This window comes from Emydura macquarii, unplaced genomic scaffold, assembly GCF_026122565.2.
Source record: "Emydura macquarii macquarii isolate MOO-44397 ecotype Brisbane River unplaced genomic scaffold, CSIRO-AGI_Emac_v2 contig_1253, whole genome shotgun sequence".
In the NCBI taxonomy this organism is placed as follows: Eukaryota; Metazoa; Chordata; order Testudines; family Chelidae; genus Emydura; species Emydura macquarii.
The window spans coordinates 65,119,923-65,146,948 of NW_027131390.1; the positions used below are offsets into that span (position 1 = coordinate 65,119,923).

General features: G+C 39.6%; 1 protein-coding gene across 6 annotated transcripts in view; it reads right to left on the minus strand.

Moving 5' to 3' along the window:
* GULP1 (GULP PTB domain containing engulfment adaptor 1) overlaps positions 1-27,026 on the minus strand; it is a 253,662-nt gene that overhangs the window by 64,574 nt on the left and 162,062 nt on the right. For all 6 annotated transcript variants that reach the window (XM_067549053.1, XM_067549051.1, XM_067549050.1 and 3 more), the window contains exon 5: positions 7,851-7,922. In XM_067549053.1, coding sequence (XP_067405154.1) covers positions 7,851-7,922 — 72 coding nt within the window. The remainder of the gene's footprint in view (positions 1-7,850; positions 7,923-27,026) is intronic.

The window sequence follows — 27,026 nt, forward strand, 5'->3', positions numbered from 1 at the left end:
GGCTCTTGTCCTTGGGCTTCCTGCTTGGACTAGATGAGCGGGATCACGGTGCTGGGGAAACATGCCATGAGTCTAGCAACCTGCGTGTCACTGCTCAATAGTGATGCTCCGCTCGGTGCCGGTCCTTTGGTGAACGGCGATGGGAGCTCGATCTGGCAGTATCCTGATCCGGAGAGTGTGTCCTGGACTCCAGGGACTGCCTGTGCATCACTGAGCGGTGCCTTGATGATGGGGACTGATGAGCAGATCTGTCCCTTGATAGTCTGCATTGAGATCTCAATGCAGCGCGCTTCTGTCCCTTGACGTCTACAGTACCGGCAGCACCAAGAGGTCCTTCATAGCTTGGAAGGCCTCTGGAGTCGACGGCACCACTAAGTGATGAGGACTTTACCACTACCTGGAGTTGGTGAAGGGCCCTATGCCGGAGTCAACACTTGCTGAAGAGGGGAAGGTTGGTGGCCCAATGCAGGTTTTGTCACTTAGCCTTCTCCACAGGAGAGCGTCCCCATTCTGTGTGGATCTCCTTGGACCTCTTTTTCGGAACTGGGGAGGGAGATTGGTGCCAGGTGGATGAAACAGGCACCAGAGGGGCACTACGCACTGAGGTTATCGGTACTGAGTCTGACTTGCCGGGCTCTGAGACCAGTCTAAGAGCTGACTCCATCAGAATGGCCCTGAGACAGATATCCTGGTCTTTTTTAGTCCACAGGTGGAAACTTTTACAGATCTTACACCTCTCACTGAAGTGGGCTTCCCCCAGACACTTTAAACAACTTTGAAGATCGCTCCTCAGCATAAGCTTCTTAAATGAAGTGCAGGGTTTAAACCCCGGGGAATGGGGCATGCTCTGACCCTGGGATTCTAACTACTAACAAACTAGAACTCACTGTGACTGAACAAGTAACTATATACACTAAAATGATGAATAAATCACTACGGAGACCAGAAGAACTTACGTAGACAAGAACGTTCCAGCACCAGCACTGGTGACAAGAAGGAAGTGAAAGGGAGGGGGAGCCAGTGGTGCCTATATGCAGGCTCATGTGTGCGCTGCTGCAGGGGGCGCCAGAGACCGTTTGTATGGGTACCACTAAGAGAGAGTTTTCTGGCACTAGTGCATGTGGCGAGCACACACACTCAGACACCTAAATTGGGAATGGACATGAGCAAGGACTCAAAGAAGAACTGCAAGAGGTGGCTCCTTCCCCTGGGTAGTATGTGCAGGAAACACCTCACTTTCTACACTGTCAAGGGACAGAGTAGAAATTGAGGAATGAGCTTCAAAGTAGCTGGTGCCTCTTACGCTCTCCCTCCTAATCTCCATCCAACAGAGCTAGGAAAGTGAACTTCAAAGCAGCCTGATCACTGGGGCTACAGCACACAGGCACTGTTGTTGGACAACAAGCAAGCTGGGAAAAGGACAGACAGCAGCCATGATTCCTGGCCATCAAGATCCCTTCATGCAGGCCTTCCTTTGGAGGCAGCAAAGGAAAGAGGTTCTGAACCCAGGGATGAAATACTCACTTACAGTTCCTCTCTAAGTGATTTCCCTGGTCACCTGACTTCCACAACCCATGAGCAAGGCGGAGGAGTATAAGCAACCTTAGTCATTTGGAAACACCCTTGTTAGAACGGTTCGTCCCCAGTCAATGCCTGACTAGAATGAGTATAGGAGATGAGGGCAGCATCCATCTGTTGCCCTTGGAAGGAGCTGCTCTGGGTCAGCCTGACTCAAAGGCTCCATCCGCCACTGCCTGCAACCTTTCTGCTGTCCAGATGCTAAAACCCAGCCCTTTCAATGGCTGACCTCCCCTCTCTGCCTCATTTCACGAGAAGTCTAGGAAGGAGTACTGCAGAAAGGGATCTGGTGGTCACAGTGGATCACAAGCTAAATAAGAGTCAACAGAATAACACTGTTGCAAAAAAGGCAAGCATCATTCTGGGATGTATTAGCAGAAGTGTTGTAAGCAAGACACTGGAAGTAATTCTTCTGCTCTACTCGGCACTGATTAGGCCTCAACTAGAGTAGTGAGTCCAGTTTTGGGTGCCACATTTCAGGAAAGATGTGGACAAATTTGGAGAAAGTCTAGAGAAGAGTAACAATTAAAGGTTGATTAAAGGTCTGGAAGACATAACCTATTAGGGAAGACTGAAAAAATGGGGTTTGGTTAGTCTGGAGAAAAGAAGATGGGGGGGGGGGGAGGGGGGAAGAATAACAGTTTTCAAGTATGTTACAAGGAGGAAAGAGAAAAATTTGTTCTCCTTAACTTCTGAGGACTGGAAAAGAAGCAGTGGGTTTAAATTGCAGCAAGAGTGGTTTAGGTTAGACATTAGGAAAGACTTCCCAACTGTCAGGGTAGTTAAGCACTGGAATAAATTGCCTTAGGGAGGTTGTGGAATCTCTATCATTGGAGATTTTTAAGAGCAGGCTAGACAAACACCTGTCAGGAATGGCCTGGATAATGCTTGCTCCTGCCATAAGTGCAGGGCACTGGACAATATGACCTTACAAGGTCCCTTCCAGTCCTATGATTCTAGGATTTCTCTGACCTCTGCACTGATTGCTGAATTGAAGGGGGCTCTCTACCTAATGCCATTGAAGAAAGAAGGAATCAGAGATGTATATCCTTAGTTCACACATACATCCAGTTACATGTACAAGTAGTGGGGATGGGCTTGAACAAGAAAACTACAATTGAACTCCCTCAAACTTTGAGCAAGTTCAGATCTGATTGCAAACTTCTTGGACCCATCTCTACTACAAAATTTGCTCTCCTAGATGTTCATTTGTCTAGAATTTTGGAGAATTCTAGCTTAATGTTAGAGGCAAGTGTTCCCAATATACATCTTAGAAGTGTTTATAAACACTCTGTAAAACACTATACTGTCCAATTTTTTAGATTCCCTGCATAATTATGATTCTTATCTTGCACTTGTGCCCTAAAATAATCTGAAAACAATGCAAAAATTAAAATAACATTCTAACTGGATAAAAAAAATTGAGTTGATCTGTTCAATAAATGAGAGAGTGAGACAGAAACTTGCTGTCTTCAGACAACGTCATGGTTAAAACTGCAAATGACCCAGTAAAATAACTGAGCATTTAAAAACATGGAAGTGGTATATGGTACAAAAAAGTGTGGGGAAGTATTAAAAAAAAAACTACATGAGTTAAGAGTGAATTTCTGTTTTGCTATAGAACATCAGCTCCACCTACTGGTAAAAATCTAATTCTAAACAGTTGTATGCTATGATTTTGTACAATGTAATTGTTTTGGCAGGAAAGTATTAAACTCTTCAAGCTATGTGAGTTGGGAGCTCCCAAGTCCTAGAATCAAACAAGTAAGAAATAATAAATTATCATTAAACTCTTCATTCTGACACAAATGGCAATGGCTCAATAATAAAAACATGTCAACTGACATGGTTTATACCAGTCTAAATACACTAATTTTTCAAAATTAACTAAGTCATGGAGTCCTCAACATATCTCAGGAGGAGTTCAGCACCTTGCTGGATCAGATCTTTTGTGCAAAATGTTAATTTCATTTTGATTTAAACCAGAACCACATGGACCAAAAAATACAATACCACAAGCTAATCATAAATCATTCCATTAATAATGATTCCTCTACTTTCATATGGGTCTAAACATGTTTTAAGCATTTTTTTTGTCTTCTCCATATAATGGAATTCTTTTTGAAGCTATGATTTTACTGTAGTTTTATTAAATTTTAACTGACATTCCTATTTTTTAAAAGCAAACTAAAGGCTATTTTTCTGAATAAGAATAAACTCAATATCTCTTTATATTTTGTCTTAAGATTCAGAACATAGTCAATACTATGTATTGAAAGTGATTTTGAAAGGGATGTTTTTAATCTACTGAGGATTTATACATAGAACTCTTTCATTTCTGTATGGTTTTATTTTGGGGGCAGAGGATGTATGGCAGTGTTTCCAAGATTTTTCAACTCTGTCCAAAAGTTTTCTTCAGCTGGATTGTATGTCCTCAAACAAATTTAAATGGAGGTTGTTCATGTAGAAAGCTGAAAACTATGTAAAATCTGTTGAAAACTATGTAAAATCATACTTGACTGCCTCCAAAACAGCTTGAAGCTCTTTGTGTAACTCTAACAATGACTGATGCAGAAGGTTATATGAGGTAGCTGCTTACCTATGCACCGTCTAACCATGGATAGCATATTACTCAAAACTTGCACAGGAATCTTACTATAAAAACACATTTGTAAGTTTTAGTGCTCATTCTTGCACATGTATTTGCCCAGGGCAGGGATGCATGCAGATGGACCCATTTGGAGATTTTAGCCCTTTGCTGGTACATTCCTATGGACTGTAAGAAACATCGTTTTTCCAACTGATTTTTCAGGAAAATCCCTGGAACCACAATAAAGGGCCTGATCTTGCAGTTCTGTATGCAAAACTCCCACTGTGTGCAATGAGGGTTCCATGATAATATAGCTGAGAAATAACAGTGAGCAAGCTAGATTATGGAGGGAGGGGGATCACTTGAGTGAGTGTTTTAAGGTTAGCGAGAACTAGAAACCTGAAAATACTTTCAAAAAAATATAAACTTTTCTGTGCTAGGACATTGTCTCAAGACTGCTGCAGTGAATGTATTTTTCTGGCTACATCTTTCTATGCATTTAACATAATATATCTAACAACATACAGTTTATCACAGCATTATCTGCAAATTATGTGAATTGGGTACAAAACTGTATAGTTCATACATCAGTCCTAGAAAGCGGAAGTGATTAAAAAAGAGTCGCACTTGCCTTAACATAATAAATTCAACCCAGCTGTGCTATAATGTTGCTGTTTGGGAACATGAATTGATACAATTGCAGTGGATCTTTTTACAGTGAATCCCTCTGAGCTGATTGCCTAAGTCAACACCTAGTAGCACCTAATTATTTAGGCAGAGTGAAAACGATTATTAAGAATTTCATTCCAATACTTCTCAATGAGGCTACTAATTGCTTTTCAAAATGATTTTTCCAAGGAAAACCTAGGTGTCAATGGTTGATATTCAATGATACTTGCTTTTTATTTGATTTTTTTTTTTTTTTTTTAAAGCCACCAACCTCTTCAGTCTTTACTCTGGAAAATTCCCATTGACTTCAATGTGAATTTTGCCTTACAGAAAATGTAGTCATAGAATCCTAGAATTGTAGGACTGGAAGGGACCTCGAGAGAGCATCTAGTCCAGTCCCCTGCACTTATGACAGGATTAAGCATTATCTAGACCATCCCTGACAAGTGCTTACCTAGCCAGCTCTTAAAAATCTCCAATGATGGATATTCCACAACCTCCCTAGGCAATTTATGCCAGTGCTTAAATACCTTGACAGTTAGGAAGATTTTCCTAACATCCAACCTAAATTGCTCTTTCTGCAATTTAAGCCCGTTGCATCTTGTCTGTCCTCAGAAGTTAAGGAGAACAATTTTTCTCTCCCCTCCTTGTAACAACCTTTTATCTACTTCTAAACTGTTATCATTCCCCCCTCAGTCGCTTCTTCTCCAGACTGACCAACTCAATTTTTTTTTTCAATAATCCCTAATAGGATATGTTTTCTAGACTTTTAATAATTTTTGTTGCACTTCTCTAGACTTTCTCCAATTTGTCCACATCTTTCCTGAAATGTGGTACCCAGAACTGGACACAATACTCCAACTGAGGCCTAATCAGCGTGGAGTAGTGTGGAAGAATTACTTCTCGTGTCTTGCTCGCAACAGTCCCGCTAATACATTCGAGAATGATGTTTGCTTTTTTTCTGCAACAGTGTTGCACTGCTGACTTATATTTAGCTTGTGATCTACTATGACCCCTAGATCCCTTTCTGCAGTGCTCTTTCCTAGGCAGTCATATCCCATTTTGTATGTGTGCAACTGATTGTTCCTTCCTAAGTGGAGTACTTTGCATTTGTCTTTATTGAATTTTTCCCTATTTACTTTAGACCATTTCTCCAGTTTGTCCAGATCATTTTGGATTTTAATCCTATCCTTCAAAGCACTTGCAACCCCTCCCAGCTTGGTATCATCCACAAACTTTATAAGTGTACTCTATGTGCCATTATCTAAATCACTGATGAAGATATTGAACAGAACCAGACCCAGAACCGATTCCTGCGGGATCCCACTCAATATGCCCTTCTAGCTTGACTGTGAACCTCTGGTAACTACTTTCTAGGAATGGTTTTCCAACAAGTTATGCACCCACTTTATAGTAACTCCATCTTGGTTGTATTTCCCTAGTTTGTTTATGAAAAAATCATGGGAGACAGTATCAAAAACTTTACTAAACTCAAGATAGACCACATCTACCTCTTCTTCCCTATCCACGAGCTTTTTACCCTGTGAAAGAAAGCTATCAGTGTGGTTTGACATGATTTGTTCTTGACAACTCCATACTGATTGTTACTTATCACCTTCCAGGTGTTTGCAAATTAATTGCTTAATTATTTGCTCCATTATCTTTCAGAGTACTGAAGTTAAGCGGATTGGTTTGTAATTCCCAGAGGTTGTCCTTATTTCCCTTTTTATAGATTGACACTATATTTGCTCTTTTCCAGTGCTCTAGAATCTCTCCCAACTTCTATGTCTTTTTTAAGATAATCGTTGATGGCTCAGATATCTCTTTAGACAGCTCCTTGAGTATTCTGGGTGTATTTCATCAGGCCCTGGTGACTTGAAGACATATAACTTGTCTAAGTAATTTTTAACATGTTCTTTTCCTATTTTAGCCTCTGATCCTTGCTCATTTTCAATGGCATTCACTATGTTAGATGTTCAGTTGCTACTAACCTTTTTGGTGAAAACAAAAAAAAGTCATTTAGCACTTTCACCATTTCCACATTTTCTGTTATTGATTTCCCTTTAGTCCAGGTCTACACTACAGACTTATATCACTATAACTACGATGCTCAATGGTGTGAAAAATCCACCTCTCCCATTGGTGCAGGAACATCTTCACTTAAGTGCTGCAGCTGCGCTGATGCAGCATTTTAAGTGTAGACCTGCCCTTACATAAAATGCTAATATGCTGATGGGGCAGCTTCTCCCAGTGGAATAATTAATCCACCTCCCCAGGAGGCTCTAGTGTCAACCTAATGCTTTCTACACTGGGGGTTAGGTCGATATAACTATGTTGCTACAGGGGTGTGGGTTTTTACACCTCCGAGTGACGTAGTTATACTGATATAAGTCTGTAGAGCAGACCTGGCCTTTAAGGATTGTAGGCTTTCCTCCTGAAGGGTTGCACAGGATGAAAATGACTGAGCTACTGGAATTCAGCAAAGTGCTACACTGAAAGCACTAGTCACCCGTATCTTGGATTGTTTGGTACTTTCAGGAAAACTGATGCAGCAGAGCACTTTCACTTTCAGTCTCAGGCTAGATGTGGTTCTCAGTAATGAACAGTAAGTCTAATCAGGTCTTTGGTTGTCTTGCTTTGTCTTGTTTTTTAAAACTTAATCAGAGGTTATCAATCACCATATATGGATAGCTGAAACTAAATTAAACTGTTGATAAATAACTTAGAATTAATAAGGTCCAAACAATTTGTAGAATGTGGGTATTATGCATGAGGCACTGAAGTTTTTACTGGTAGTCATCCTTTCTAGTAAGACAATCTCCTAAACATTTGTGCAGAAGAATAGAAGATTAGGTGGTATATACAGAAGTATTTACATACTAATGAGGTTAGTAAAAGTCACAGCTTTTGACATGATATAAATGTCCACAGTCATTTATTTAGCTATAAGTGCTTTATCTGAAAATATGTTATGCATAGGTTTTATCTATATATTATAAAAATGCTTCCCTACCTTTAGTTTTCGAACAGCATCTCTCACAACTTCTGTACCTTTGGGCTGCTCCACTTCTGTACTGCCAAGAAACTGAAAACATCGTAATTTGTGAGAAAAATGTAATACACTGAAAGGCACAATTTATTGATTAACTTTGTAAATAATATTTTGGAAATACAATCGTTTCAGCACTTGATTTTGTCATCTAATGATGAATCTTAATACAGCTATTTCTAATCAAAGGATAGGAAGGCAACAGAAATTAAACATCTAATTAGAGTGAAAACATCAAAGTTATTTGAAGCAGTCTTTGAACTTAGTTTGATCTCATAGATGTGTATGGATTTCTGGTCAAGTTACTTTACCTCTGTAGAATATAATTTTACTCTTTTTCCTCCTTAGAGGACATCTTGGAAATGTCATGAGTTTTGGGGAAAAAATTAAACGGTGCAAGTATTTTATTAGCACCAGTGAAATAAGATGTTTCCAAGATGTGAGTTCAGCATGTGCTACCTGTTCAGACTAGGTTGCTAACACTTTCATAAGCATGGGGAAGGATAATTAAAGGGCTGATTCCACTCTCAGGGAAGTTTGACACCGTAATTATATTGACTGCAATGGAATAACTTCTGACTTGCACTGGTAAAAGTAAGATTCAATTTACATGATAAAAGAATATAAATAATTTAGCTCTATATTTTGGCAAGGTACTGTTTCAACAAAAACAAGTATGCACATAATGTGCAGTGAGTGCCAAACATCTTTCCTAGCTTCTAGATTTGTGTTTAAAAAAAAAAAAAAGCATCTTTCTTAAGATTTTTGCATGCTTCTTGTTTGGTTTCCAAAATTTTGCATGTGCACAGTGCATTGGAGGTGCTCAGATTGTATTTGTCTGCTTAAATCAAGTAATTATATACCTATCTACCTGGGTTTTACATAAAATTACAGGTTTTTTTCACCCAGGTCTGAGCTTTGCATATGCACAATGCTGTCAGAAAGAAAGAACACAAAAGCTTAAGATGATGATTTAGACATGTAAATTTTGGGGACGGGAAAAATTAAGAATAGTAATCAAAGAAATACATGTTTACTCTTACTCTAAATATGAACAAAAAGCAGATTTCTGTGCAATATATACATAATGCACAGAAAGGTGCATGAATTGTAAATTTAAAGTGACTTCAAAGTAGTTCACAAGTTGCTCACATTACAGCAGTTTTCCAATATTCTCCTAATTCTCTAAGGTATTTGATAAGAATTTCATTAAATTTCTTGCAACAGTACAGCTACTGTACTCAAAGCCATATACTTTATCTGTGATCATTTAAAAGAAACTATGGCACACCTGTATAAAAGTTTACCTACTTCATCAATAGATCTTATAATAAACACCCAGTCTCACTATAAATCTGCTTCTGTCACCTGAAATAGAATGTGCCATCTTGAGTATAACAGCATGTAGATCAAAATACCATGCACGTTTGTCGTCAACACTCAACATTATTATAACACTCCATTTGGGAAACGGAGGTTTTGCTATAGCAAAAGGCTTAGTGTTTTTTTTTATGATGAATTGTTGGCATACTCAGTGCATCTCCTGATGTTTTAAAATAGAGGGCAGGTTCTTCCTTGGATAAAAGACACTCAGAGAATAATTTTAAAGAGTTCACATGAGGGAGAGGTATGTCTCTGGCAGTCTTTCCTTCCCTCTCTCCCTTGATATTCCTCCACCTCAAAATATAGCCATGTACCACAATGGCAATTCTCTTTCCCTGCCCCGAAGCACATTCATGTGTTCAGCAAAGTGCACGCCTTCTTGGGACCAGAGACTTCTATCTCCAGTGCCCCATCCTTTATCTGGCTCATCTACCTCCCACAAAGTTCTCTTGCTGAGGGATCTAAAACTGGCTCAGGCTTCCAGTAGCTGTACCCTCAGCAAAGGAGACTGAAGACTATTTAGTAGCTCTAGCTCCATAGGCCCATGTGAAGGGGGGGATGAAGATCTTTCTATTACCCTCTTTTTTTCCCCTCCCCTGAGCTTTGAGCCCTGGACTGTAAAGAGGCTCTCTCAGTTCATATCCTTTCCCCCTCTTCTTTTAGGTGAGAAGTTGATATATAGGGAGCAGGAATGATGGAGTGGACATGTCTGTCTATGGGTGGACAAGAACAATTCTCTGCTGTCTGTGTGTGAAATGAGAAAGGAGGGGACAAAGCAGATAGGTATGTGAGAGGAAGTGGGAGCTAGAGCAAAGGAATATACACAAACATGAGGGCAGGAGTGAAAAGTGGATGGATAAAAGGGCAGAAGAGTCACTGTAGATAGGTAAGAATAGAAGGGGAATATAGGTATGTATATACATGAGAATAGAGTGCAAAGAGTGATGTGTGTGTGTGCATGTGTTTCCCAAGAGTGAGGTGTGTGAGTGGATATTTTAGCACGTGGGTGGTATTGAGTCTAATATACATGGTAGGCTATTGGTGCAGGAGTCTTATGTGAGACTCTGAAGTGATAGTTGTGTGTCTGGAGGAGGCATGAATGGGGCAGGCATGGGCACAAGAGAACTTCTCCCATGGGTGTCTCAATGTTTTTATGTGGTTGCACCTAACATGTCCAAAAGGGTAAGGCACCCACTACCACTGGATACAGGTTTAAAGCCAAACAAAGTTACTATCAAAGTTGTCGCTCATTTTTTGAGCAGTATGGAGCTGGAAATTCTTGCTATGGCCAGTAAAAATTCATGATATAGGTATTGTTAATTTACATGGATTTCAAATGATAGCTCATACTTTGAGAGCCACACTGAATATTCCCCAAAGTAGAAATTAACCTTACTTATTTTAATTTTAATACTTCTCATGTATATTCCCATACACTTGGGGTTGGAGGGGGGGGGGGGTGAAGGCAGGAGGTCAGACATCTAAAATAGAAAGATAAAGTATTGCAACCATAGGATTACCTGACAAACCCATTCAAAACATATGTAAATTTAGATTATGCAAAATATTAAAAAAACCAAAACAATGAAGACCATGCATTTCCCATAAATTATATGGAAATATTTTGTCAGTTACATCAACATTTATGGAAGACAAATTAACTAATCAGAATTCTTCCAATCATCTGCAGTGCAGTGCCTCATAGATTAATATTAGTTTTGACATTTAGCATTACAACAACAGGTTTTATTAAATTCAGCAGTTTTATACTGCATGTGGAATCAAAGATGATACATAATAAAGTATGCAGTGTAGGAAAAAATAATAGAAAACTTTTATTCTAAACACACAGAGGAGGTTTGCAGCATGCATCTCAATATTACGCATGTGGTATCTGAGTCCAAGGGCTAATGTCATTATTTACATTGTCTGTATGTGAAATTTGTTTATAACATCCACTCACCACAGCACTGTTTCATTCAGGTATGTTCTTATATTAGTAATAATTTTAGTAATTGACTATTATATGTTTGTCGTATCTCACCCATGACCTCTATAAATTAACTATCTCCTTTGGTCTTCATGTAAGATGTAAGTGCCTAGTTACAAACTTAGCACTGTCTAAAAATGAACAAAAACATTTAATGTTTTTGAGTATTTACATTATAATTCGAGCTGTTCAACCTGCTGCAAATTATGCATTTTTTCCCCCATCAAAACTGAATTTTCAACCAAAAACCTTGTCAAAAACTCAAAATTCAGAAATTTTTGACCAGTTCTACTCCTAATTAAAAAAAAATCTGACTATACCATTTATATGTGCATATAGCTCATCTACGTAACTACATATTTCCAATCATTGTTGCCCTTGTCCTCTCTCCCTAATTGCTTCCTTCTGTTTATTCTTCCCCATTGTTGAGCCTTGTCAAATATTAGGCACCAGTCCTGCAAATGTACATGCATCTTGAACTTCAACATAATCAGAAATTCTATTGGTTTCAACAGGACCAATGATGATAGTCAAGTTAAGCATATATGTGAGTGTTTGAGGGTTGGGGCTTTCAGTAGTAGCCTCTTTAGAACAGAGACTGTCATTCAATATGGGTTCGTGCAAGCTCTAGCACAATGGGTCCCCAGTCATGTTTGGCACTTCTGGGCACCACTGAAATAAATAAATAAATGAAATAATAATTAATAATAATAATAATAATATGAACTATTTTAGTCATTAAGACTAAAATTAATACTTCTCCTACAGTTAGTATAATGATTTCCATAGGGGAACTGAAAATAAGACATCTCTCTCTTCATGATATATGTAAAGTTTTGCTCTTTTAAGAGTTTATCCTTCATGCAGTGCATAGTCAATACATTAATGTCCTGAGATTGTTCACTTATATCACTTTGCAGCATGGATTGACTTGGGAGAAAATATTTATTTAATCACATTTTCTAATTATATTTGATATTTGCAACTGATAAAATAGTTACTCACATAACAGATTTATCCTTTTCTAAAAAAAAATATTCCAAACAAAAAGGCACACAGTCTGTTGTCACTACGTTTATCTTTGTCAAATATTTACGTGCAAATCTAGTGCTAAAGTGGACATTTAGTAACATTTAGACATTTAACATTAGAAAATTTGGTGAATTTTAACACTTTGTACAAACATCTATTAAACTGTTGTAAAGTCGATTTTCTTTTATACAAAATATTATACATTTTAATTGTGGTTTGTCTTTCTTCCAAACATTTATTTTCTCCACAGATGAATCAAAAGCAGTGCTTTTAAACATGGGACTCATTCTGATCTCACTTCTTATCTGCACCTGTATGTATCAGGATTAACTTTAATGAAGTCAATGAATCCTATAAGTGAGACAGGTCAAGTCAGACTCCATAATACAAGTGTTTACATTTAAAACATATTGGACATGGTCGTAATCTCATTAACATTTTATACTATTGTTTATTATTTTGCAACTGTTAGTTACTAATCTATTATTTTACAGGTGATATTAACCCATTATTACATCATAGATATTGCATTTTATTGATATACAACTATGTGTTGACCACATCAGATATTACTCTTCTGGATACTATTTGTCTTGTGGTAGCACCAATTAGGGACCAGAGCCCCATTTGTGCTAGACATTGTATAAAAACGTAAAGACATTCCCTGATTCAAAGAGCATACAATCAATCAATCAAATTTGCCTGCAAGGTAGTAAACCAGGCCTAGCTGGGAAGAATTAATGCACACCAATTAATACACTATGGGACTGATCCTGTACCACTGAAGTCAATGACATTTTTATAACTGACTTCAATAAGAGCAGGATCAAGCCCTACAAGAGAAATGTGACCCAAAGGGCTGTATCAGGCATGGAAATAGAAAACAGACCCCATCCCCAATCCCCTTTTGGGTGGAAATTATTTGTCCTCCAGAATTTGGTTGAAAACAGTTACGTTTAAGACTTTTATTTTTGATTCTTCTTAAACAAGGTACATTTAGGGTCCAATCCAACTCCCACTGAAGCTAATGGGAGTCTTTTTAATTGCACTTTTTACCTAAGCAGACTATCACATTAGCATGTTAAGTAGTTATTAATAAAGAAATAATAATAATGATGTCTAGAGCGTCTACAATATTTTGTCCATAATGGCTAACTTTACTAATCTCTTTCTTTACTGAGGTAACATGTCCCCTCCTCTGACACTATACTTCAGATATAATGACATATTCTACTTCTTTAAAACATTTTTACACTAAAATGCTATCCTTCAGAATCTTTTTATATGAAAAAAATTCAAAGTATAAGATCCTGAAAAACAACTTTAATAATTAATGTTGATCATTTAAAAAGATAAAGGTACCATTATTGATAAAATCTGACTGATGGACTGTAGTTTTAGGTGCATTTTAGAACATTAAAACTTTAAATTCCGCTCTCCCAGTAGGGAGCAGTGCAGGATATTTTACTGATGTAATAAGATCTGTTTTCTTTTGTCACCAGATTTAGTTGAAATGAAAACCTTTAATCTTTCACAATAACACATTTCCTTGTGACTTTGAAATCACAATGTTAAAAGTTCTCATTTAACTGAAATTAAATGTAGCTATAGAAAAAATAAAGTACCCACTGAATTCACACAACAATTAACAAAGAAAGGAAGAAAGCAATGTAAATTGTACTGAAAATCTGCTGCCAAAGTCTAATAAATTGGCACTTTCAAACAACAGAAGTTAGAAAGATGTTGATTTACTGCTGAAAGTAAGACTAAATATACCCAAATCTCTCATCACTACAATAATGAAGGTATGTAATGAACATAACAGGGACAAAAATAGAGTGCTTCTTAAAGATGAGAGGGACAAATGAATAACAGTTTTGAATTCATGCTGAAAATAATTAGATGAGTATATTTCTAACTTGCTAATCATTACTCAAGGTATTGCAACATTAGTGTAGACTTGAGGGTGGGGTGTATTGTCTCTTAAGCTGAGCTATGAATGCTTTATTTTCTGTTTTTGGCTCCTGGGCCATTCCCCCTTACAATCCTCCTGCAATCAGTTCCACAGCTGAGATAGCCTACCTGATTGCGCTATTAACTAAAACCTTCTTCAGAGTGTACATGTGCATAGGGGAGTTCTAGGAGAGCCACACCTTGGAAAATAATTAACAGGCAGGACATTTGTTTTTCTCTAAGCCTGTCCACTGCGAGTGTGGCTGCTATTAATGTGGACACAGGGTCTGAATAGCAATGTAGTGTATAGCAGTGTCCAGGAATACTGGAAAAAAGTCTGAATAAATTTTAATTTTCCAGAAAGGAACTAGGGATCTAACTGGGGTCGTGGGTCTCTGATCAGAAGCACATTTAAGAAGCTGTTCAATACTGTGTGGACACTATTGGTTTCCCTGAAGGGTACCATTGGCTTGCAGCCTGTAGCAATTGGCTGGAAATCCTCTGAGCCCATCTTCTAAGACCGTGGGAATAGAGACCTTCTTTGCTGTTTTATGATATTTGCATCATAAATCAAATACAGTCCAGACTCAGTAATAGACTGTGAAGGTGACCTTGTTTAGTAAACGGAGAGGATGGTAAACATCTTATTCTGGTCAGGAGAACCTGACATCAGGATGCTTCTAAGGAGATGATGAAGCCACAAATCTTTACATGCAGACTGGATGCCTCCTGCCTGACTGATAGGTGAGGAAGGATATTAGAGGTGGCCATGTCTTGGGAAAGAGCATTTTGGACAGGATGGATTTTTCAGGAACTATTTGTAAAGAAGAAAGGAAAGCACAGTTATTGTTATGAATGATAAATGGAAAGGAAAAACAGGTGGGTGATAAATCAGTAAAACAAAGACAGAGCTGAAGGCATTTAAGCAAAAGAGACAATATTTAGGATAAGTAAAAACAGTGAAAGGAAACAGTATTTGGCGGACTACTAAAATGGTGAAAAAAATAGCAGAAATAGGGGGTTATAAATTCGATTTTTAGTTATTTCTTAACAAGAAGAGGAATTGTCTTGTTTACTGAGTGTTGAATTTAGCGTGGCAAATTCTAAATTAATCCAAGGGAATATAAACTGGTTTAATTTGCACTTTCTTCTAGGGATAATGTAGGGCCTTAGGTATATCTACACAACCTACCATCACTCTTCCAATTGCAGTATAGAGATTCCCTGAGCTAGCTTGCTTGAGTACTGGTAGCAGTGAAGCTGTGGCAGCATGGACTTCAGTGTGGACTAGACGAGTAATTACCCATGGTCATACAGCTGAAACTCATGCTGCTACGACTTCACTGCTATTTATATTAATGCGAGCTCTCATCAAACTAGTGTGAATATATGTACACAAGCTGGGAATCACACTCCTACCTTGTAGTGTTGTCGTAGCCTAAGGGAGTCTAAACTGGTCTAACTTCCATATCAATGGGCCAGAAGATACAGGAGGAAAACCAACCAAAGAGAAGGCATAAGTTAGGTAGGTCACCTCAGCACACTAGAATAGGAACGTGGAAAATAGACCAGCTTCTGCTTTAATTTATATCTTCTTACACCTTTAGTTCATTGCTTCTCTTGCTACACCTCTCTTCTGACCCTCTCCCTCTTGGCAAAATTCAGAGGTTATGTGAAAAAAGGTGGAGGTTACAAAATTGCATGTTTCTAAGTGGATATGTGGGTAAGGGAGTCTGAGTGTAACAGAATCTAATTTGGGTGTTGTGTACAAGCCAAGGAGAAGGTGTGAATTATACCATCTTGGGAGAAAAAAGGCAAGATGCTAGATTCTAGAGTACAAATTTCTATTAGCTGACCTAGCTCATTTGTAAGCAGAATTGATCTCCAAAATTGCCCTAAACTTTGTGAGTAATCAAAACTCATGTTCTCATGTTTATCAGAGAAAGAACGATACATTGATCAGTTAGAAAAGCTATTAACATGATTAATTAAAAAAAATCAGATAATGGTGCAGCCATCAAAGTGTAAATAGGAGTAAGAATAACTAACCCCAAAGAAATAACATTAAAAGACATTGTCCACATCTTTAAAAGGAAGATCTTTTTAAAATCTTTAAAAGGGAGATAAGAGCAAATTAGACCAAAGAGAGGGAAGCATTACTTCCTGCCAAGGACAAAGCTTATCTTGACAGGACTCTCACTAGAGAAGATATTGGTAATTAACAGAACAAAACTAGAGTGCCATAGGATTGAACAGCATTATACAGACACATTTTTAAAGAGTCAAAGTTTAAGGTCAAAAGGGACAACCAGATCACCTAGTCTGACCTCTTATACATCACAAGCCACAAAACACTACCCAGCTACCTCTACACCAAGCCTGCAACCAGAATTAGATCAAAGTATTACAAGTCTCAGGAGACTAAACTATCATGTGCCATAGGTAGAAAACAGGAGGGACAAAGTTGCACCAATGGCCAAGGTCCCTCCAATGGCACTGACATGGAATTAATTTAGTATGATATAACCAGATGATCATGCCCTGAAAATCTTACGCTCTAAGAACCTGAATCCTGCAAAGCTATAGAGCTAGATTGTGACTCAGACCATGCATCTGTGAAAGGCAATAAGATCAATATCTATTCCTAGCGCCCACCCCTTTCAGCTTGTGAGGGCTACTTGGATCTTACCTACAGGCACAAGAGAATAGGCAGGGCTATATGCAAACTTACTTTCTTCCCGGAACAAGTAGTTAGGGAATGGGTAGATTGTTGGCTCTGCACACCCACTTACTGGCTAAGGATAGTGACTTATTGCTGGCATAGGTGAACAGTACAATACTACTCCTCAGGAACAAGGAGGAAGCAGGGGAGGAAATGTGGCTCCAAGTATCTCTCTTGGGCACAGTCTAGGCCTAAGGGAGTGAAAGATTGCAGGATCAGCTGTAGGGCTCCTAGGCTCCATGGTAATAATAGTAATAGGGAGGCAAGTATGAGAAAGATGCAGGTTTCCATAGTAAAAGATAATAGATATTGCTGTAATATGCACATCCTGTTGGCTCTTTTTCTGAATTATTGACATGTAAACTGACCAGAGCAGATATGTAAATAGGACAGCTTCAGAGTTGGTGACAGGCATGAAAGGGGAAATGATTAGGAGGGAGAGAGGAGAGTTTTCTTCTGATGGTGTCAATATTTTTCTTGAAAATAATACCTTCTTATAAATTCCCTGTTATAGATAGCGTCAAAAATTCTGAATGTCAAAAGTTCTGAATTACTATTATCATCACATGATTGATTACTCCTCACAGTCAAGAATCCTTTGCTTTAGGATGTGGGAAAAACACAAACCATAACAAAACTATCAATGTCAAAAAAGATAAAGCTCCCAAGCTCAATCCTTCAGGTTTTAATATGGACATAAATTATTTTTTTCATTTCTGGCTGTTACACAAGGGAGCAAACTTTTTCCTTGCATGAGTGCACACTTCTTCCATTTACTTCAGTGGGGGCTGTGTGTGTGTATTCAGGGCACTGGCTCCACATAATTAGTTTCTATACTCCTATTACAAAACTATCTAGTTCACTACTAACCTGACAGCCAGCTAATTGCCTTAGGACAGATGGTACCAAGCTAACTGCTATTTTTTTCCATTATGTATCCTCCCTGTAGAGCTCCTTACAGTATTTCAGTGATGACTGACATAAGATTTAGGATAACTAACAAGAAGTAATTTATAAAATGAGCACAATATCGATGCTACTGTAATCTGAATGTAGTCTCAGGGCTTGTCTACATGTAGACTTAGGCTATGAGTGTGTGCCAGCATAATGAGTACTGGACCATGTACATGCTTGCACAGACCATTCCAAGTGTCCACATTATGATATGCTGGACATTGGTATAAGGCTGTGTACATGTGTCTACGTGTGTCCATCTGGCTGCTGTTATTTCACAATGTTAGCACTATCTTTTTGGCCAGGGTTCTGTGAGGACAGAGACACGACTCTAGGAAACATTTTTGTGAGTATTGTTACTGTCCCCTATTTTCACATATTTGCTAATGGCAGTTGCTGATCATGTCTCCCCTACTGTTACTTCCTGCAAACTTGGTAGAAGACATAAAGCACTGGGATGATGATGTGGTTCTGCTCCTGGCTCCTTATTGTGCGACCAATGATTATGCAGTGGAGTAGGTGATCATCTAGAAGCCAGATAGAATTTGGGCAGAACTTTCTGACATGTCGAAGATGGCTGATCTTGAGGGTCAATGATCAGTAATCTTCATTCATAGATATGGTGAATGCTGGTATTGCTACGGTATATTCATCGGTGGACCATCACTTCTGGTGCAGGAGAACTGACATGGTGTATTAGGATCACATCACTTTGGAAACCAGGGGTGTCCAACACTTCAGAACTTCCAAATGAGGAAACAAACTTTCATGGATCTGTGTGAAGAACTTGCACCAAAACAGTGAAGCCATATCAATTCAGAAGTGGGTTGCTATTGCCCTAAAGAAGCTAGCAACACCAGCCAGCGAAAGGTCCACTGCAAACCATTTTGGGGATGGAAAGTACACTGTTGGGATTGTGGTTGTGCAGGTTTGTGAGGCAATTAACACTGTGATCTACCCATTGAGGGTTGCCATAAGAGAAGTTACAGAAATAATAGCTGGATTTGAGAAGCTGAGGTTTCTGAACTGTGTAGGGGCCATCCATGGCACCCATAACACAATATTTGCCCACCACATGGGGCAAGTGAATGTGAACTGAAAAGTTACTATTCACTCATTCGCCAAGGCTTAGTGAACTACAGAAGCAGATGCATGAATACAAGTGTGGGGAACACTGTAAAGATTCATGATGCCAACTTGCTGAGGAGATCAGAATTGTATTTGAAGAGGGAAGGAGAGACTTTATTCCTCAGAACTGATATTGTTCTGGACAGTGTTTCTGTGCCAACTATTATTTTGGGGGATCCCGCCTACCCACTCCTAACTTGGCTCATGAAACTGTACCCTGACATCAGTGACCCTGGAAAAAAGGAATTCAGTTACAAACTCAGTAGTGGCAGAATGGTCATGGAGTGCACATTTGGTAGGCTGAAAACTCAGTGGTGTTGTGTATGCATCTGTCTGGATGCCATTCATACCTGTGACCATTGCACACATTACAGACAATTATAACAGGACATCTCCACGTGGTTATCACCTCAGGGTTGGGTTTGCGCTGTGGAGGGGCGGCCAAGTTATAATGCTGTCTTCTTGCAATGTTTTTGTCTTCACTATTTCATACTTGTTTAGAAACCTGTTATTGGGAGTTCTCAATCTCCGTTAATGACCTATGAGGATTTGCTTGTGGAGAGGTTACACAGCCATTCACCATGCATTGTCAGCAGTGCTAATGCATTTAAAAGCTGTATAGAGCACTAATCCCCACTACAATTGAAAATGATTAAGGTTGGGAAAAGTGGCCGTTTATGCACAAGGTAATGGCAGATGCTGTCATTGCCTGTATTGTTAATGGAATTGTGTTTCGATTTTCTGCATGTGAACTAAGCCATCTACCCCTTTTTTGTGTTTTGAACTTCTCCTACACTGAAAAATATTAGTGCTTTCTGCTGTGAGCACCTAACACTAACTGCACTTTCCCTATCCCTCCCATGTATCTTTGAGACTTTGGATGGTTCTGAACCTAGCAGATGCGGGGAAGGGAGACAGACAAATGTGTTCACAGTATCATGGCATCAGACAATTGTACACTATTCAATTTCATGTCCCATGTATCATGCATCCTAAGTTCATCATGCTTAGGAAGGAGGGACCATACACAAGCCAAAGAAGGTATAAGATTTATTAAAAGTACTAGATGGAACATTTAATTGAAATATTTTTAAAAAGAAAGGTCAAACTCAAAGCTTTTTTTAAAAAATGAAGGGAATGCAACCAGGAACAATGGCCAAATGTTACTGTCTCTGAATCCATCTCCATGCCCTCCTTCTGACAAGGAGGGCACAATGGGGGAAAATGACTCTTGAGGGAAACCAGGAGGCAGGCACTTGGTTTACTGTTCCTCTCCTGGTCACTCAAGGCAGTCACCCTGCAAGGGGTTTCAGATTCTGGTGGCGAGTGGGGTTTGTAGGCTCCATGCTCCTCTCCCAGTCACTCGGGAAGGAGGGGGTGTCCTTGAAACAGTATCCTCCTGCTCAGTGGCACCTTGGTCAGCAGGCAGAAGAGGAGGCAGTTCATGGGCTGGTTCAGTGGCCTCAGCAGCAGGTGGACCCCAAATGCATTCAGCCACCAGTTCAATGGGCCTCTCCATTAGGGAATGCTCCCATTCCCTAAGACATGCCTCCTACTCCATAGCAGATCACCAGTGTCTCTTCCTGCTGAAGATACCACTCCTCCTGTGCCCTGAGGCACTTTGGCTGGCTCCTCCTGTCCCTGCCAATAAGCAGCTTGTCCAAGGTCGTTCTCCTTATGCCTGTGCTTTCTGTGGGGTGTGCTCTAGCCCTCTTGGCAGAATGGTTTCCCTCTTGGAAGCCAAAGGTCCTGCCAGTTCAAAGACAAGGGTAGCATTATATTTTGTTTTTTCCTTTGGAAGAAGCCTAGAAATCCCCCCCCATGTTACATAATCTTGCTGTTGAAGGCCACAATTTTGATATTTTTCAGCATTCCAGGAATGTAACCATTAGCCAACTTTTGCAGCCCAGGAGGCAGGAGGAGAGGCTAGGAAACAATCAAATTGCACTAATGCTTTTAAAAAAAATTAATTGTTCATGTCTCAAGTGCAGGAGGAGAGACTAAGTTCTTTCCAGTTTCTTCTTTAAAGACTGGTCAATATCAGAAGAACATAGCAGTTTTCAAAGTACCAGAATGGAAAGGAGAGGTGGCTTTCCAGGCAGATGTATCGTGAGGGAAGAACTCAAATGTGGACAGCACATAGTACACCATGGAAGTCCTCATTATATGAATAAATAATAATAGTTGCAATCCCCCAACACCATTTTTCATAATCATTATCACTCTGGTGTTTTAAAAGTCTTAGTTTTATTTGCTTTTACTGTGACCTATAACACAATTGGTGGCAGCAGAGTCATGAGTAGGTGTTGGAGATACTTCTGTGTTTGCCCCTTAGAAATTGTAATTTTGTCATTAAGATATGTCTACACTTTTTTGCAGCGATTCAACTGTTATAACCCAAATAGTTGCAATAATTCCTCAAGCCCCTGTACTACTGTATGTTGGGTATGCAGTCCCGTCTTAAGGAAAGCGATCTGTTTGGTAAAATCAGTGATATTCCAGACATAGTACTGTAATTGAGAGTTGAGAGATTTGCACTCCCTTCTATATTGTCTTAACTGAAATTGTAACTATTTTAGCTACTCACTCAGATTTCAGGTACTCTGAATGTGCATATATGCTGAACGTAAGGGTTATAGTCAGATCTATGCCATAGAGACATTTCTAAGCAGTGGCTTAAATTGACTGTCTAACAATGCAACATTGATGATAACATTTATCATCTGACTAAATAATCCTACTCTACCACCAGTTCTTTTATCTTTAGTGATATTAAAGCAACATTAACGAGTTGAAAATTAATCTTGTCAGGGTGCAGGCGATGAACTCAAGTGAATACTGTTGTACTGGAGAAAGCCGGAGAGGGGAAGACGTATCATCCAAGAACAATGTTGGAAAATATCTAAAACTGAAGGTCATAAGGAAATGTTAAGAATGATAATACCAAATCAGACAGTACAGCAATGCATCTCAGCACCCTTTCTTTGATAGTGGCAAATATTAGATACTTCAGATGAAGGTGTCAAAAGGCTATTATAGACATTTATACAATAACGTGCCCATGGGAACAGGTTTCTTAGTGGCCTGCTTTTGTCCTGAAACATAAATGGTGAGATCTCTTTTAAATCCAAACCCCAGTTCTCTGATACAAAGCGCAAAATGCATCTTGGAATGTGGGGCGTGGGTTTTAACCCACCTTTGTGCTCCCCAGTCTTGAGTCACTCAAGAAGAGGCTCCTGACAGCAGCAGTAAACTGACTGATTCAGCATCAGTGACAGGTTAGTGGATGTAACTCTTATGGTAATGGTGGTTTTCAATGGTCACTGACAGGCGCAAGTGATCTGTCCAACAGTGTCCTAGTGAGGATGAGCTTCTACATCATAGGCGTGTGCAGCACATTTTCATTAGGGTGTGCACCCAGGTAATCAGGGGTGTCAAACTCAACTCCGCTGGTGGGCAACATTTGAATTACTCACTGGCGGAATTCTCGCAATGTGCTAGCCTCCGCCGTGAAATGACGCGAGACAGGGTATTTCAGTGGCAGATCGATATTTTTTCATGCCGTCTTGATTGGCAGCTAGTGGGATTCCTGTAGTTTTGTTTTTGTTGCTAAACAGATGAGGATTTTCTGGCTGTTGCTCAGCAGTTGCTGCTGTTCCCGTTCAAGAAGTGTTTTTTTTTTTGTGTGGGGGAACATTCTATTTATGTTTTTCTAGCTTTTTTAGGAGGGTAGGGGAGGATAGTTTGCTAATTCTACAGAGTGAAGAAAAATAGTAAATGAGCAAAAGGGAGTGGCCGTTTCTGCCGCCTCTGCCTGAAGTTTATGGAAAGGCTCTGAAATACTGTATCTATATAACTACACAACATCTGTGGGCCTGATTCTCTCATAAACTAAGGTCCCTTTACATCACCATGGCGGTGTACAGCTGCCTTGAAATGGGTGCAAATATAGTTTAGTTTAGAGCTGAGTTAAGTTGAAATGAGAATCAGGCGCTGTATGTTTATCGAACAGTGAGAGAATCTGAAACCTCCCCCTGGATTGTGCAGCATATTAGTTGAAATAGTGGCCATGTAACCACCTGAAGCCTGGCAGCCAGGAGGTTAAAGCCCTATTTAAAACAGCCTCACATTCCTGCAGCTGCTGCTTGTGATTTCAGAGAGAACAGCAACCTGAGGTTTGAGTGGCCTACAGTTCAGCAGATAATCTAATTGTGCAGCAAGAATTTCTAGAGGGGAATGTCAATGAGCCTAATTGGTTGCTTAGCGCTGGTTTGGGGGAGATGGAGGAATATATACCAGCAAGAGGGAAGGAGCAGAAAGGGACAGTAAGAGACCTGCACAAATCTCTACTCACTATTGGCTTCAGAGAACAACCTCCTTTTCACATAAAAATCTCTTTATTTTGTTTGTCTCTGTCTGAAATAGGCCTTATTATTGTGTGGATAAATCCCCGTGGTTTAGTTTTCTTTGATCTGGAACAAACAGCCACATCTCTGAGTAGCCCATCACATATTTTGTTCCCAATAAGTAATTTGGGATCCAGTCCTGTCAAATACTGAAGAACTCCCACAGGGTGTGGAGTACCCTCAGCCCGCACTGGAAACTGAGGATACTCACCACCTCAGAAGATTGCTCTACCGCATATATCAGATGTAGCATACAAAGTTAAATTACTTCTAATGAGGAAGAAAGTGTCATTTTTAAAAGCTTTAACAAAGCTTCTAATTAATTTCCTTTTTAACGTGAATCTTCCCAGTTGGATTCATTTTTTCATGCAGAAGCACTACACTTAATGCTCAGGTCTGTTTAATTTAATAAACTCTGGAGCTACCAAACTGAGCAGTATCATACTTAAAATCCCTGTTGGAGTGTTACTGACAACCACAATATATATTTGGAGGAGCTTAGCAACTAACCCTACATTCATGGCTTGAAAATTCCATTTAACTTTTTTTGAACTTCTATGTTTCAATAGAAAGTCATTTTCCTGACATTATTATTTCCCACTGCTAGCAATAGTAGGGTACATTTGCAATACAAAAATTGTTGCGGCTAACAACGTTAGAACCTCATGCACAGGGCATATGCAATACCCTGTGATAAAATGCAGGGACATGTGACTGTGGGACCCCATAACAAATACAGTGCAAAACATGGCAGTGCAATTTATCTAGCAACTTTTGTAATTTCTTATTCTGTCCACCCAATAATCGAGCTCTCCCTGCTCTCACTCAAGGAGTACTTCCAAACATATGAACCTCGCTTCAAACACAACATGTAACCCCGTTTTCTTCAGAAAAGTGAAAAAGCTTTCCTAAATATTATATTCTGCTGTGTTGTTTGGTAGCTTGAAGAATAAAGGCCTGAATCTCCAAGTGCCTTGCATTCTGTGTTGTCATTTGCATCTGTGTAAAAAGAACATAAAATGCTTGAGGACACCTTCCTTTCATTAACTTTTATACTGCTAGTATTAACTACACAAGATGCAAGGCAGTTGGAAAATCAGACCCGAAGTGTTCGTTTGCTATGTCTTCTGCCATATGTGTATCAATCCTTTGCTTTATGTACACATTGTAATATAGCATTTGCATTGGATCAGTTATTCAGACTGGACCAATTCCTAACTACCTTCAGAAAGCCTTATTGAACTGAGCTTTTGCACGGGGGTTATGTGTGATGGGAGGGCTGGTTGTGGAGCACCAGATCTCCACGTAAGAAGATTCACCAGTGGAGTCATATCTTTATTAATCTATTGGTCCCTCCCCCAGCTCTATAGCACTCAGCAGATATATTAACCCCCTTGAATAAATTATGGCTTGCCCTATTTGTGCTGTGAACCTATACTGTTCTGCTGCCTTTTGGGACTTATGCACTTATCCATTGTTTGGGCATTCTATTCCGTTGTGTACAATTGAATGTTACTATACTGGAATAGCTCGTTATTGGTATTTGCATTTTTCCAAAAGCTTTTTTGGCCTCCACAAGCCATTTACAGAGCTGAAATAAGGCCAAATGGGGTCTTCTCATAGTATGTCCACCATTCATGAACTGAATGCCAACGAAAAGAACAGATGTCTCATTATTTTGGGTCATAAATAGCTTCCTGAGTGAAAAACAAACAAAAACACAAGAAATGCAAACATTAGAACCTGCACATGCCCCTAGAGTAAATCTGAACTTTGAGGTGAAAGCAGATAACAGGACACAGTTTATGAAGAATTTGGCTTCCATAAATGTAACAAGCTGAACTAAAAGAAAAGTAGATTAAAGCCTACCCAGTATTTACTGTGCATCTAAGTAATAAAAGACAAATGTCAGTAAAATATTTTTCAGACAAATATGGTCTCATTACAATCTAATTAAACACATCTTATTCCTATAAGATTTTACTAAAAATAGAGAAATGTAAAGATAATGCAAGTTATACACACGCACAACAATTTTTATACCTTGTGTGTTCTGGGGAAAGAGCACTGTTCTAAATAGGTGATTTGCTAACAACGCCAGTATTGATATGCAGCACAGTTATTTTGTTCCTTATAAAGTTTTAAGAAAGTCATGCTGAAAAATTACTTTCAGGTGAATGGAAATTTTTAAAGGTATTTACAGATGGCTTTAAATTCTAGCTTTGACGGATAGATTCGTTTTCCCCCCTTTAATCACTGTACTAAATAATCAGTTTGGTAAACTGTGGTCTGTTTTACAGTAAACAATATTATTGTAGTACTATATTTAAGCATTTGCATGAATTGTCAGTTAACTTGAGTTTGCAGTAATAACCACAGAAATGTTCAAATAGCACTCCCACCATGTAATGCTGTCAGTGACAAAATACATCTTTTGAATGCAAATTTGGGTCCTGGTCTGACAAGCTGCCCGACACAGGTGGATGTCTGAGCCTGCAAAGATCTCTTCCCTTCTGACTTCAGTGAGGCTCTGCCTGGGTGCAGAACATGGCCCATGTGGAGTTCCTTGCAGGTTGTGGGGAGGGGTAGGACTATAAAAAGGTAGCAAAGAGCTAAATGGTATCTGTATGGCCCAGAAGAACTTTCAGCTCCCAAGGGTTCTCTACCGGAGCAGCTCAGCAGCTTGTAGGATCAATCCTTAAGCTTGTTCCTTTCAACTTCAACTTTCTACCATCTTCCATTTCTATTCCTGATCACTGCCACCTAAAGCTGTTTTCCCATCTTTTTACTCTTGTTACTTTTATGTCAGTCAAAACCATATTAGGATATTAAAAAAAGTCTGTGTGATGTGTGCAAATTGTCTGCTCTGCTACTGTGGGTCCTGCACTTTTCTTCCTTGTGGTGGGTCAGAGTGCTGCCTGTTGCCCCTATTTCTGGGCATTGGCCATCCTGGTACTGCCCAGTGGGGAGGGGGAAGGGACCCAGGCCTGCCCTCTGCTCTGGGTCCCAGCCCAGGGGCCCTAATAGTAGCAGCTATGCACTGCTGACAATGCTTCTGGCTGCAATTCTCCCCTGGGCTCCATTCCCCCTCTGCCCTTCCAGCTTTTGTGCTTCCCCATCACCTCTCTTCTTGGGTAGACTCTCCTCTAATCCTTCTGCCCGGGGAAGTCTCTCAGTCCCATTACCCCCTTTTGGCAGGGTCCTTTTCTCTCAGGGCCCTGTATCTTTGAGCCTGGGATTTGGCAGGGAACCTCCCGCCCAGTGCTCCCTGACTCTTGCCATCAGTCACCACACTCCTCCAATACTCCCACCAGCTCTCCTTCCTCTCTCCTCTGCCTAGATAGCTTAAGGTCTCTGGCTGGGTCTTAATTGGCCTCAAGTGCTCTTAAATGACCTGTAGTAACCTCTGTTCAATCCACTGGGAACAAGGCTCTGACCATTCTGGGGCTTATATATCTCCTGAGTCTTCCCCTGGAGAAGGGAGGGCAGGGCCTGTGCTGTCTCCACAGTCAGGTCCACACCTTCTGCCTCCAGGTCCTGCAGAGACTCCTTTATGGTGCGGGTAGTCTGGC